This window comes from Phoxinus phoxinus, assembly GCF_949152265.1.
Source record: "Phoxinus phoxinus genome assembly, chromosome: 2".
NCBI lineage: Eukaryota > Metazoa > Chordata > Actinopteri > Cypriniformes > Leuciscidae > Phoxinus > Phoxinus phoxinus.
Genome location: NC_136877.1, coordinates 48,229,019 through 48,244,134, shown reverse-complemented (window position 1 = coordinate 48,244,134; position 15,116 = coordinate 48,229,019). Strand labels below are relative to the sequence as shown.

The 15,116-nt window shown below is 35.7% G+C and overlaps 2 protein-coding genes across 2 annotated transcripts in view; one reads left to right on the top strand and one right to left on the bottom strand.

Moving 5' to 3' along the window:
* Nucleotides 1-897: 897 nt before the first annotated feature.
* On the bottom strand, nt 898-4,156 carry LOC306991392 (uncharacterized protein). The gene is made up of 4 exons (XM_079599165.1): nt 3,902-4,156; nt 3,079-3,129; nt 2,874-2,972; nt 898-2,782 (listed from the first exon to the last, which is right to left on the bottom strand). The coding sequence occupies exons 1-4, from the start codon at nt 3,966-3,968 to the stop codon at nt 2,715-2,717; spliced, it is 285 nt and encodes a 94-aa protein (XP_079455291.1). The 5' UTR covers nt 3,969-4,156; the 3' UTR covers nt 898-2,714.
* A 9,497-nt stretch (nt 4,157-13,653) lies between these two features.
* The window catches only part of LOC307012412 (calcium/calmodulin-dependent protein kinase II inhibitor 2-like), a 428,881-nt gene continuing 427,418 nt past the window's right edge, over nt 13,654-15,116 (top strand). The window contains exons 1-2 of the mRNA XM_079639058.1: nt 13,654-13,923; nt 14,179-14,484. Coding sequence (XP_079495184.1) covers nt 14,274-14,484 — 211 coding nt within the window. The 5' untranslated portion in view covers nt 13,654-13,923; nt 14,179-14,273. The remainder of the gene's footprint in view (nt 13,924-14,178; nt 14,485-15,116) is intronic.

The following is a 15,116-nucleotide window of genomic DNA, read 5'->3' as shown; positions in this document are numbered from 1 at the left end:
CCCGGTTAGGACTGTACCACTCTCGGGAGATGATGGGGGATTCTGATCTCTCCATATATTGAAAGCAATACCTGTGTCATTTTAATGTTGATATGCAATACTATTACAAACATTTATTGTATTAGATTGTTTAAACTGAAACTTAACCATCCTTTTTACTACGAATCTTAATTTCCAGAAAAAAATATGTCTTTCAAGACGCCGAATGATAAATGCCTTAATAATCCAGCAGCTGTGACACTGAACAGAGTATATACAACAACAACATGAATTCTTCCAGCAGCCTGGTTTAAAAATGATCACCTGTTGCTGTTTGATGTACAGAAACCCATCAAATTCGTCAGATAAATCAAATATTAAAGGTAGGCTACACTATAAAAACCAAAACTGCATGTATTTTGCTGAAGAACATTGTTTTGGTTGTGCTTCGGCTCTGCGTGACTGTGCGGATGAATATGATTATTCTGCTCATAAAACCAAGATGGAAAGGATCTCAAGCTGACGAGCTGAAGACGTTACTGTATCTTCTTTACCTGTTAATACACACGGTACGTACTTCCTTACAACAACCATGAAATGAGCCTTCACAATAGATAATGCTTTACAATGAACTCTGTTAGAGAGATAGCCTACATATGGTAATTTATCTGTTCAATAAAATAGTTAACTCACCTGATGAGTAGTAATGTAAACACTTATAATAGGCTTACATAGTGAATCAGGGTAAGACAAAAACACGTTTCCGGAAGAAGGATTGACGTATTGACTAATTATTTAAATCTTATGGTTTAATTTATTTTTCGTCAACTTTGTGCAGAAACTCATTTCTTCAGCTGTTGACTGAGACAAGCTACTCCCTTAAATATGCTCTGGTTCTCATGAATTTGACTAAAAGTTGAAAGCTCATAAACATAATTTACTGAACGCTATAATGTTTTCATTCATCAGTTTTGATATATCAATATATTTTAGGTGCTCAAAAAAAAAAAAAAAAAAGCACAGACAATAATGAGTATTCAATGCAATTTGATAATAAAATATGTCTAATTCAATAATTTTAGTTCTAACCCAGCAGCAGGTTAAAAAATTATAATGATAATGTATAAATAATAACAGTAGTTCCTTGCAAAATACACTTTTGAAAACAGTAATGTAATATAGGCCTATTAAAGGGGTCATGACATGAGAAACCAAATTTGCCTTGATCTTTTGGTATATAAGAGGTCTTTGTACCATTAAAACGTCCTGCAAGTTTCATAGCTTAAGACGTCCTCCCCATTATAAACGAATCATTTATTTAATCAAGCTCTAAATACAGCTCGTTCTGGATCCATGGTAAGAAGTGACGTCACGGTACGAAGTGACGTACCAGCGTTTGCATATGACCGCCTCCAGCACAAGACAACTACGCTTAAAGCGCAAGACAACTACGCTCATTTCGTATCATCGTCGCGCCCGCGCGCTGCGCGCCTCATCACAAGTGTTCAGTCGACGGACAGCGAGTGGGTCTGTGTACAGGGAAATTACGATGCCGCAGATGTGCTGTTCCTGGCTGTGGATAAACAACATCTTTGAATACGCTGCGAAAGATCCAGTCGTCAGGGAAAAATGGATGCACTTTATTTTTTTGCGGACGTCCCAGTCACGGCAGTGTTAGTTTAAGCGCTTGTTCTATACATTTGAAGGATGACTGTTTTGAGAACAAATCCCAAAATGATGCTGGCTTTGCCAGAAAACTGTTGCTCAAAGATAAGTCCGTGCCGACTATTCTGGGCTCAACAACGACGACGCAAACTGTACGTAATGTATTTAAAACTTGAACTACTTTTTAAATACGCTGAATCCGCAAATCCTCTGGCTGGGGGCGTTAATAATTGATGCATAGGCACTGACGTTAGCCAATCATAACAGTGGGCGTTAACACTGAACTCTTAAAGGGGAAACACCCCCAAAACAGACTGTTTGAATCAGAGGATGAGAAACAGGGTGGGAAAAGGTCATAAACTACATTTTAAAAGTTTTTTGTAAAAAAAACTATAGTAATACTTTAATTGCACCTAAGGGAACATAATAATAAAATAAAATAAAAAACATGTCATGACCCCTTTAATATCAATGATAAATAAAAAGAAGATAGAGGAGTATTTGTGTAACATGCGGCCATTTTTGGTTCCATTGAATCAAGTATTTCCAAGAAATCTTCGTAGTCATGAAGATATCATATTATCAGATTCTGTGATGCTGAGGGGTGAAAATGCAGCAAATTTAAGCCTCACAAGTGTGATCTTTGGAAAGATCTCAGACCTCAAGAGATTTGCTTTACGGATAAAGAAGTAAAAAATGTACTGTTTTGGTCCAAGTTGAAACTGAGAGGGGCGAGTGCCTTGTTAAAACATGCATACTTCTTCACATAAAGTCTAAATCTGGCCAAAGGAACCTGCATTGGTATAAAGGCTGCTGTAAACAAAGATGACCGGTGGAGATACACAACGCAATATCATTGTTATCATAACAAACACACAGTGATAACAGAAAAACACGTTTCAACAGTTTACATACTTTTATTGTGTTGTTTTAAGATTCACTTTAAAAATGATCACACTTATAGCATTGTTCGTGATTATACTGAAGTCATTTCATCATGGAGGCTTTAAATGTAGATGTTGGGTATAGATATGAGACAAATCATCCCGAGAAACTTTATAAAGCTGGGATCAGAAAGGAGTTTGTGAATTTGAGATGCACATGTTCCGAAACTGTTTCTTTGAGGCTTCATTTAAATCTGTGTAAAAGAGAAAACAGATTTTTGTATGATGATCAATGGTAATATTTTCCATAACTGCCATTGTTATACTATATTATGTTTAACTTACATTTCTGGGGGTTGTTGCAAATACAGCTGATCATTTTGTGGTTCTCCTCAATGGTTTTAGGACGGTGTCTCTTTGTACACCTCAGACTATTATGATGAACTAAGAAGAGAGATTTGGATATTACATTAAAAAAAAGGAAATACTTTCGTGGTACATATTAATACTTTTAGCACACAATGCTTTTGCGAAAAGACTTATATCTTACTTGTGCAGCCACAAACGGCAGATTGCTTGCTGGATCCCCTCTGTGAACAGACTGTGTGGAGACATGAGGTGACATTAGTCTCACATCGAAAGGATAAACAACCATGATTTCAAAAACCACAACATCATGCTTTGTGACTACAATGTAAAAAAATTATCGTGATTTTAACGGTAAAATACTGTAAAAATGCTACGGTGAAAAACTGTTAGTATAGGCTAACAGAAAGTTTCTATATATACAGGTGAATAACTGTGAAAGATCTAACTGTACATTTAATGTAAATTTACTGTAGAATACAGTTAAATTTACAGTTTTTGGAAGTGAAAAAGAACATGTCATTGTATAATTTACACACCACTGTGATTGGTGGTTGTCAGTGTATTACAATGGTACAAAACAGATATTAGTACTTTAATAGTTTGGTAAATTAACATTATATCAGATAAAAAAAAAATTACTGTAAATTTTAGTGGCTACACTCTAAAAAATGCTGGGTTGTTTCAACCCAAAATTGGGTCAAATATGGACAAACCCAGCCGTTGGGTTACATTTTTTAATTAAAAATGTTAACCCGACGGTTGGGTTTGTCCATATTTGACCCAAATTTGGGTTAAAACAACCCAGAATTTTTTAGAGTGTACCGTATTTTTTTACGGTAAATTTACTGGCAACCCCAGCTGCAAGTTTTTTACCGTAAATGTTACGCTTCTTTTTTTATTTTTTATTACACAATATTAGAGATGTAACTCGTTCACTCAAAGGTAATAATAATATTAATGTGAAAACTAGTGGTGCAAGCAATGTATACCGTTCCAGAAATTACCTGAGTTGTTGCACAAAATTGTGGTCAGAATCAGCACGGCAAACACCAGACAGATTGGCTTGGACATCTTCACGCTTGCACTGCTCCAGCTTGTTGAAGGACTATCTCCTTTTATCCCCTCGTGTAATGATTATCTCCCCTTCCCACTTCCCCCCCTTTATACTCTCGACTATTCATGCGGTTTAAGATTCACAGCATAAATAAGTCTCGACATGTCCATCGTGCATACCGCAATTTTACCTGAATGAGAAGGACGATACTGTTTGTTTACTTGTAATCTGACAATACTCAAGAGAAAACATGTTCAATCTGATAAAGTTGATCCTGTCGGGTGGGATTGAATATCTAATATATCAACACTAGAGTTGCTTCAGAGGTCAGAGCATCTAGTGTGAATCAGAAGTATAATGCAGTACGCTAGACGTACAGTTTATTTGGTCTATATGGCTTAGACTGTGACATTAACACCATAGGATTTAAAATAAAAAAACATTTGGCCACACATAATTGCAAACATTTCTGATGCATACATACTTCTTATCAGCCATGAACCATTGACAGTTTCTCCCTTGTATGCAGCAGAGCAGACAGTGTCTTGATGTAACACCACAAACCCATTCAAAATCATTGAGATTTTGTTGCTCATGTGTACACTCTTAGAAGAAAAGGTTCTATATAGAACCTTAAAAGGTTCAATAGGCGCTTTGTATTTGGAACCCCTAAAAGGTTCTACACTCTTAGAAAAAAAGGGTTCATTGGGGTTCTATATAGAACCATGGGGTTCTTTACTCAACTCCAAGGAACCTTTTATGCTAAAAAGGTTCTATAATGACAAGAAAGAACCCTTTTGGTTCTTAAAAACCCTTAAAAGGGGTTCTGTATATAGAACCTTTTAGGGGTTCCAAATACGAAGCGCCTATAGAACCTTTTAAGGTTCTATATAGAACATTTTCTTCTAAGAGCCAAGTACTTGGACGAAGATTTACTGTTGTTCTTACATGTATAGCACGCACCTATTTTATTTTTGTAAAGTTGCCAAACTTGCCCTCAACCGTGTTTCTTACTAAACAACCCACATGTTATATTAGTTATTTGGTAACACTTTACAATAAGGTTCATTAGTTAACATTAGTTAACTACATTAGTTAACATTAATAATGAACTGCACTTATACAGCATTTATTAATCTTTGTTAATGTTAATTTCAACATTTACTTATACTTTATTTAAATCTTGTTAACATGAGTTAATGCACTGTGAACTAACATGAACAAATAATGAACAGCTTTATTTATATTAAACTAACATTAACAAAGATTAATAAATACTGTAACAAATGTATTGCTCATTGTTAGTTTATGTTAGTTAATACATTAACTAATGTTTAATAAATTAACCTTATTGTAAAGTGTTACCAGTTATTTCATAAAACAGTTACAATAACCTGAAGACACACACTCGTCTACACCAGAGACTGCACTTCTTACGCAGATTACGTCTTTATGGGGTTAACAAGAAGCTCATGCTGCTGTTTTACAAAGCTGTTGTGGAAAGTATTGTTAGGTATAGGATTACAGTATGGTTTGGGAACATAACTGTACAGCTTAAATCTAAATTAAGTGCACCTGGTGTTGACAGCATTGAAAATTGTAGGGCAAGTAGAACATCTTAACCTTCAGGATTTATACGAGAAAAGCATTATTGATCAGGTACAGAATATTTTGGGTGCAATCTCACTTTTTGGGTAGAAGACGCAGATTCCCAACTATAGGCTATTAAAACAACAGTGTTGCACAACGCGTCTATGAACAACACACTGGTTTTTGGTTTCAGAATGATCCGGTGTTTTTTTCCTCCCAAGTTTTTTTCAGTTGAGTAAACGATTCAGTGACTTATAACGGATCCTGAATTATATAGTTTTTCTTTTAACGAATTGATTGCATCAGTACCTATTGTTTGTAAGATTGAAAGTGGCCCCTTTCACGCATACAGTTTTTACTGGTAAATTACCGTTATCTGATCTGGCTATGAGCTTGATATTGCTCTTATAAATATCCAAGTGTATGATACATCTTTTATTCTTCAGGTCAATCATATATTCATGGGAGAAAAAATCTGTTCGAATAAGCAAAGCGATATCTTTGTCATAGTATAATTTCAATGGTTAAAGTTTCCACAGTCATTGCTAATGCTACACTTCATTTGTACCATTTTGTTTTATTCGTTTATTTTTGTTTAGCTGTCTACTTTTTTTAGAATTTGAAAAATAATACAAATATTGTTTGATAAGTGATATCTCTGATTGTACCCATACGGAAATGTAATATATGTACACATATGAAATATACATATATTAAATATATCCACATATATAAAATACATTAGAAAATGGAACAATTGACATAAAACCAGCCCATATATTTTATGTATGTATAATAGTGTTTTTTTATATACATGTCACATATATAATGATCAGTTTTCAAATAGAATTTGTGTAGTATTTGTTTTGTTTTTATGAGCTGGTCAAGAAGAGGTAAAATAATAATAAATAATACATTTTATTTATAAAAGATTCGAAAATGAAAGAAAAAATTGAAATGAAATGTGGATATGTAGACTTGATCTCTAGACTTGAAATAAATATTTAAATAGTAAATAGTTTGGCATATATAAATTAAACATATCGGTGACATATATGGTCAAAACATACAGTATTATATAAATAATAATCATATACATCATATTAATATATGCCAATATAATATGGCACATTTATATATGTTAAAAACCTCAACATATATGTAGAGATATGTATATATGTGATAGCAATATATTGTTGCGTCACTAGCGATATAGGGACATATATGTCATATATTACATTTCTGTATGGGTAGTCCTTGAAAACCAAAAAAGTTGTGCTTGAAAAGTCCTTGAAAGTCCTGGAATTAAATTTGTACAGCTCTGCAGTAATTATGTGTGTCTCGTGTTTTTAAGAGCAAAAACACGTTTTGTTTGATCATTGCCTTATGCCTTTCACTCAGGCGTCAATTTTTTTTTTTGTCAAATTGAACAGATAGTGAAACTAAAGCGATTCTCCCCAACGCGGGCGAATGAAGACAACGGCGCAACGTTTAAAGATCACTTCCGATGACTGACATCACAGAATGTACAGGTATTTTGGAGCTGATCTGTGAATGGTCTCTTAGCGGTAAAAAGCCAGAACGCCGTTGCTTGTGTGAACAGCATATTTGTGAATTTACCAGTCATTCTGGCAATTTTACGGTAATTTACGGGGATTGCTGTGTGAAAGGGGCTAATGATTCAACTCGCTCCTATGCGTTATGTACTTTTGATTACAATAGGCAAGCTTTGGGACATATCGACTGCTCTGTTGCTTAGTTATGTGCTTTATGTCTGTTTAAACTGCATGTTAATGATCTTGTCACAGTTAAAGTGGTGGTTGAGTATGATTTCACTTTTCTAACTGTAGTTAGTGTGTAATGTTGCTGTTTGAGCATAAACAACATCTGCAAAGTCACAACGCTCAAAGTTCAAAGCAAAGGGAGATATTTGCTTTTAAAGAAAAGGACTACAACAAACGGCTGGTTTGGACTACACGACATTCCTCCCGGGTTAGTGACATCACCAACCCTAAAATGTACATAAGCCCCGCCCCGGGAACACACAGTCCATGTTGAGAAGAGGAAGAGTTGCTGTAGTCGAGCACATTTGTGAGTCAGCTCAAACTTTAGCATTCATCTTTTCACATGCAATAGAAAGTCACTCTGTGTGCATCTCACAACAGTTCCTATATGAGCGATTTATAGATTATCATGACAGAATATGTTAATTGAAGATAGTTAACTCCACATCAGCAACATAAATGCATCAACTAACCTTTCAGAGACGTCCTGTTGCTTCTACATGTTGTCACTTCTTCTTGAGTCTCTCCATCTTTGTCTGACTCCGTTTTAACATTAAAGGCAGAACAGTTTCTGTAATTTTAGTGTGTGTCGTGAGGTAATCGCGGCTGCTGGGACATTCTACCAGAATATGTTAAACTATGAGAAACACATATCATGCCATCTCAGGATGTTTTTATGATTGAATAAAATACATTTGTTATATGCATTTCCCCCCTAAAATGTCAGGCCCTGTCACAGACAAATTTGTATACTGTAGGTTATGGATCACATGTCCCTGATTGTATCTAACATGGTTTTGTAACTCCTTTAAGAAATACAAGTAACTTTTCAGTCAACTGTAGTACACAAAATCACAGAATACCCGCCAGGCACTCACTGATTCTTGAGAGTCGGGACAAAACATGTCCCACACAGAAAAGTCTAATTTATAGCAAAAATTAAGAAATTCATCATGATTGGCATACTTACAAAGTTAAATCTAAAGGATTTGTATATACCTATCTGATTTTTAGAATAAACTTTTTATCTTTTTGGGGAAAATTTGAAGGTTTTCTACAGGTCCATGTAGAAGGTCCATGTTATTGCACTTGTCCTCAGCAAGAGGTCACAACATTAACCATCCCAAAAAACTTTAAAAAAGCTCTACAATTGTGAAAACATATATATCAAATACAAAATAAGGGGTATACATATAAAAAACAATGCATGAAGTGAACATCAAACAATATTTTCCATAGAAATCTGCCTATTAAAGTTGTGTCCTCAGTTTCTGTCAACTCCGTCAGATATTTTCATAAAGCTCTTTAAATCAGGAAATAGCATGGTCAGCTATATCCCTGAGGACCCCTGTTCATCTCCCTGCCTGTGGTGAATGCAGCAATACCACACATGCTCTAGTACGTTTTAATTTTTTTTATATTTTAGACAAACAATGTCAATATTCCTATGGTCACAGCTGCACCATGTCAATACCATCTTTCCGTTAAGATACTTTTTTTTAAACCATAGTGGATTGAATTTAAGCATTTTAGTGAGGTTATTGGGACAGCTAGCAACTGAGGAAAAACTACCTAGCTGCCGTGTACAATACATGTTTTGGTGGAAAATACATGCCCTTACGTCAACTCCGTCAGACGTCAACTCCGTCAGGTTCTATGTCTGACGGAGTTGACCTGTAAGATGACGGAGTTGACAAATCCACCAATAACCTCTTAATGTGCGAATATAATATTATTTGTGAATATAGTGAAGGGTTAAACTGTTATTTCAGGGTTTTATTTACACATAAATGCACATACATAGCATGCATTACATTATTTAACCATACGCATCTGACTTGTAGAGAATGGGCAGGCAGTGGTCTGCTTATTATTGTGTAACGTGTAACTTTGCCAGCACTTTAATATATATATATTTATATATATAGAGACAGATAGACAAATGAGAAGCCAGTGTAGGGCTGGGCGATATGACCAAAAAAATGTATCACGGCAGAGGGTAGCCCCTAGTTTCCCTTATTGTTTTTTTTTATTTTTTATAGTTGGAAACGGTTTAATTTAAAATAGTTGGAAACGGTGTATGTGGAATATGTTTATTATAGTTTGCTTTACAGTAAGTTCAGTACTCTAATAACAAGGAGTAGTTTTAGTAGTAGTGTTTAAAGAGCACATATGTTCACTAATCAGCAATGCACACATTTTGTGTCAACACCGTCAGTTTTTCGTCAACACCGTCAGTTTTTCGTCAACACCGTCAGATCTTCGACGTTTGGATGTATGTTTTTGTTAATTTTTTTGGGAAAAAAATATTCTTCCTTCAGTTGGTGTTGTTTTTGTAATAAAGGACCATCTGATCTACATCCTCTTATGTTTTATTTATTTAAGGAATTTGTTTTTACAATATTGAAATTAAAATCAAAGTTTGAAAATGCAAATATTTAGAAATCTGAGTTTTCAGAATAGTGTGAAATCACAACTTAAGTTTATATATTGTATTTTGTTTACATATCAGAGTAACTAAACACTATTACAGTATACTTCATAACTTTAGATTCTTGTTGGATTGGAAGAATTTAAATTGTTTACTTTTTAGTGTGTCTGACGGAGTTGACACAAATCCAGTTCTGAAGGGAAACATGTAAATTTGTTTAAAATGTTTTTTTATTTAGAACCTGTTCCTTTACATGGTTAAATAGCTAAGACCTTTCTCTGCAGAAACGTATAACTCTAATTGATATAGTGTGTATTTTAAAAAAAAGTTTTTTAAAACGTGTTTTGTCCCGACTCTCAAGAATCAGTGAGTCGTAAAATAACTACCTTTACATAGGAGATTTTTACAAAAACATAGTAGTGGATAAACACCCCCACCTTCATCTACACAGTTAAAGAGATTAATTCATAAATATTTCCTCAAATAGTATACTTTTATGTCATAATTTCCTGGGTGTATGTGGAAAAGAAACCTTGGGTTTATTTACTAATAGTAAAGAAGAGCAGAGCCGAGAAGAGTTGATCACGTGCCGCTTGAACTGAGGCGCTACAGAGATCTGTCACATTTACAAGCGCCAGAACGGTATTTATTGTCTGAATTGCTTAATAAAATTGACAGAATCTGAGAGCTGATCATTTATTATCAATGCGTGAGAGTTGGCAGCCCTGGCCTCAACACGATAGATCACCATTGGGATGAATTAGAGCGGAGACCTTCTCGTCCAACATCAGCGCCTGACCTCACAAATGCGATTCTACAAGAATTCCCATAAACTGCTTAATTCAAATCTGTATTTTAATTTATAGGTTCGTAAATTTGACATGGTAATATTAACATTTTTTTTTCCTCTTAACAGTTTACTTGGAGCACCAGCAGTATAATTGGTGGGTGTGTGTGTGTGTCGGTGTGTGTGTCTGAATGATTTATTATTATTATTATTATTATTAGTGTGACTTGTCCTGTGTGTTGTAAATTGTTCAGAATGCGTCTAAATAGTTTGTCTGGTTTGTCTTGTCTATTGTCTTTTGTCTGAGAAAAAAGAAAAGGAAAAAAGAAAAGAGAGATGTATGTATAAAAAGAAGGGGAGTGTGCATTGTGTTAAATTTATTTTGTTTTTGTTTTTTTCTCTTTCTCCCCTATTGTATAGTTATACGGAGGTTATTGTTTAGGACTGGTTAATATTTGAATGGAATTGGCTGGAAAACCAGGTTGTTTATTGCATGGTCTCTCTGTTTTCTTTGTACTTGCATAATAAAAACAATTCTAAAAAAAAAAATAAACGCCCATAAACGCACCCCTAAACCTTGTGGAAAGCCTTAGAAGAGTTGAAGCTGTAATAGCTGCAAAGTGTGGGCCAAATGAATGTGCATGTAAAGGCAGACGTCCCAAAACTTTTGGCAATATAGTGTATAATAAGGACCTAATTCTTTAGAATATATTTACAGTGTAATGTCTATTTTCAAATAACGTTTTACTATAGCATACTAAGGCCGTGTGACACAGGACACAGGAATGTGACAGGGCCTGACGGTCGGCCATTTTAAACTGCCATTACTCAGCCCGCTAGCATGCTAGCACAAAAATTTGTTAACATGTAAGCAAGGAATTTCAGTAACCTTTTTAGTTTTGGATTTAAAACATTTTCATTATTTTCTGGGATGTTTTACCGTGACAGGGCCTGACCCTTTAGCTCGTCTTCCTAAACAAAAACAAGCTTCAAATATTACAATTCAATGACAGAATTCAGCCTTGATCAATGTCAGCTTCACCTGGGACAAATGATGTCACTTCCTCTGAGTCATACCCTTAAAGTTGTATTTCACACATTTTATGTAAACGTGACAGGACTGATCAGACAAAAATATGAGAACCTAATGAATGACATATATACCTTTACAGAACAAGAAATCAACCATGAGCCAGTTTTAGACATTTTTGGAGGAAATACTTTTTTATTCACTGTCACAATTCAAGGACAGATAATGTACAGAATGCCACTGCTAACACACACACACACAATCACACACACACACACACACACACACACACACACACACACACACACACACACACACACACACACACACACACACACACACACACACAACTCTTGAAACCCCGCCCTTTGTGCCGGGAGCAGCAGCTAATTTGCATTTAAAGGGCCAGACACAAATTTAATGACCAAATATATTTTTACATATTTACATAACATGTACTATGTTGTAAATATAATATGGATAACATTAAATAAATATTTTTCCAGCAGGTCAGATATTGATTATTAATCACCCAAACCCCTTTATCTAAATCTCTCTTTAAACCGTCAGTCTTTCGTATTCTCCAAGTTTGATAGTTTTTTAACACTTTTTATTTGTGTTTGTAGTCAAAACCGCATCCAACACGCAATGGGTTATGGGCAATATTAGCCAATAGTGTGCATAGATCTGCAAATTTTCACATTTTCACCGGAAATAGTAAATCATCGCGGGTACCTTTTGGATACTCATTTAAACATGCTACGATTTGGGACACACTAATTCTAATTTCAATACCTTTTAGGAGGGATAGTATGCCAATTGGGATGCAGCGTCAGTTTCGTTCATGTTTCATTGTTAAATTAATCAATCTTGTGAAAGAATCTGTTAAATTAACTATTTAACGACACAGCCATAAAGAACGGTCCCTTGTTGTCAACTACTGGCATTAGATGCAACCAGCAGAAAGACTCACTGAACAATATTCACAGTTAGTCTGGAACAAAAGAGTGTAGTAATAAAAACAGTGAGAAGTTTTACTGATGTTAGACTGTATAACCAACCCGCGAGAACAGGCTGGTATAACATCATAAAATAAACAGGGTGTACAATATATTGCAATACAAAAATGCAACAATATGTCGTGGGTAGTGACAATTGTGTATAGTTCACCCAAAATAAAAATTACTGTGTAAATTTTTTTCAAGTTTTCAGAGATTTAGTGTCAGTAGTAGGCCTATACATTAAACTATATATAATGTTGAATTTAATGTATAATAAAGCAATGGGGGAATATTTGTGGGTCCGGATAAAGCCGCATGTCTTATGTTACCATTCGGCCTGCATTATTTTAAATATATCTAGTCAGTGAAAGAGTGCATGCATATTCGTCTTAAATAATTCTGTATTTTCAGCTGCAAAATCATTTATATTTTTATGCTGGTGCCACTATTGTCATGTGCATTGGGTTACCAGCACCAAGTCCAAGCCTATTCATTTATACAATGTACCATTTCAATCAACAGTAAAAAAAAAAATTAACCTTTACCATGTGTTGTGTGGGTGCTTACACTAACCAGAAGGTAATTTAACCAGAGCTCAATGCCACACATGTCTTGTAGGCTATCGCAATAATATCGTATCTGAGTTCAGTACCGTGATATGTAACGAATCGTGACTTTAGTATCGTATCGTTACACCCCTAATAAATAACAATGACACAAAGACATCCCAACTATTGCAGTCATAAGATAGCCTACACAAAGCAACTTGCAATGCAGGTTTTTTTCTTCTTCTGTTTGGACTTAATTTTCAAATAAACACGTGTTATCACAATTACTGCATGTTTTTAATAGGCTATTTCACAAAGATAGCTATAGCCATATTTTTTTAACAGCATAGCCTACCCGGCGCTTAGGAAACGGTTAAAATTGACGAATTTATCATGATCTATCTTTTTCTCCCCCTTCCAGTAATGTGTTGTTAATTGTAGCCTACAAGTGCGTCATTTTAAGTAATTTAAATTCCTTAAAGACAACCCGTGAAACATTCACTAACGTCCAGTGTGGGTTCTCACGTAGGTTAGAGTTGGCGAGCCCACACACACGGTGGGCGAACCGTCAATATAAGCACCTGCCCACGGCTGTGTGTGTGTGTGTGTGTGTGTGTGTGTTGAAGCTTTCAAGCCCTCCCTTGCAGTGACGCATACAGAAACGACCAAGGAAATCCCCAAGTGAGAGTTACGACAGACTATAGGCAACTTCCGACTCGAGTCGCGTTGAACACGGCGTACAAATCGACACGGAAACCAAATACGTGTCAAAACTGCATCCACACTCCGGACACATACAAGGTAAGGCTACGTTTCGTTGTTTTAAATGTGTATGTTATATGTTTCTGCTAACGTAATGTAAGCGAAAGCTTTGTTGTTGACCAGCGTGATCATACTCAAGCTCATCCGGTGCACGCGAACACTTTCTTCGTCCCTTGTGTGTTTACAAGGTGTATATGTAACCCGATTGCTTGTTACTAATGTTATAGATTTAATTATTTATTTTAGGGCATATAGGTTAATCGTTTTTTTCTTCTCGTTTTCCCCCCTCCCCAGGTGTTGTCAACACTGGATCAGTTTAGGTGGATTGAGAAACATTTGTCGCCGTCGCGGAAGTGCACAGCGAAACCACCGACTTGTGGTCGTTTTTTATGAATACACCCACCGAAGTACAACAGCAGGAGGTCATGTACGGCATGGCAGAGATGCCCGATCTCATACCACCGACAGGTGCTTTACAACCCAGTCCTGTGATCCCGTACGAGCTCGGACAGGCAGGGCGAACCCGAGCAGACCCCCTGTCCGCCCCGCGAAGAGCGCAGCGAGCCCCCAAACTCGGGCAGATCGGGCGCTCGACGAGAGGTGGGTGTGAGATATTAGCCTGTGTTTTATACTGACTTGAGATTTTTTTTCTTTCATTTTTCTTGACCCGAGACCAAAATACCGAAATTAAGTTTTGTTTTTAAAGGTATAGGTCACCCAAAAATGACAATTCTGTCGTTCCTAACCCGTAAGACTTCCTTCATCGTCGGAACACACATGTGACCCGGACCACAAAACCAGTCACATGGCTACATTTTATTAAATTGAGATTTATACATCATCTGAAAGCTGAAGCTTTCCATTGATGTAGCCTATAGGTTTGTTAGGATATGACAATGTTTGGCAGAGATAGCCTACAACTATTTGAAAATCTGGAATCTGAGGGAGCAAAAAAATTGAAACATTGAGAAAATCGTCTTTAAAGTTGTGCATTTATGTTCACGATTGTGCTGCATTCACTCACAAAAATATGTTTTATATATTTACGGTAGGAAATTTACAAAATATCTTGAAACATGATCTTTACTTAATATCCTAATAATTTTTGGCATAAAAGAAAAATAAATAATTTTGACCCATACAATGTATTGTTGGCTATCGCCACAAATATACCCGTGCAACTACCGAACTCAGGCAGATCAGACGCTCTACGAGATTATGCTGTGCTTTTA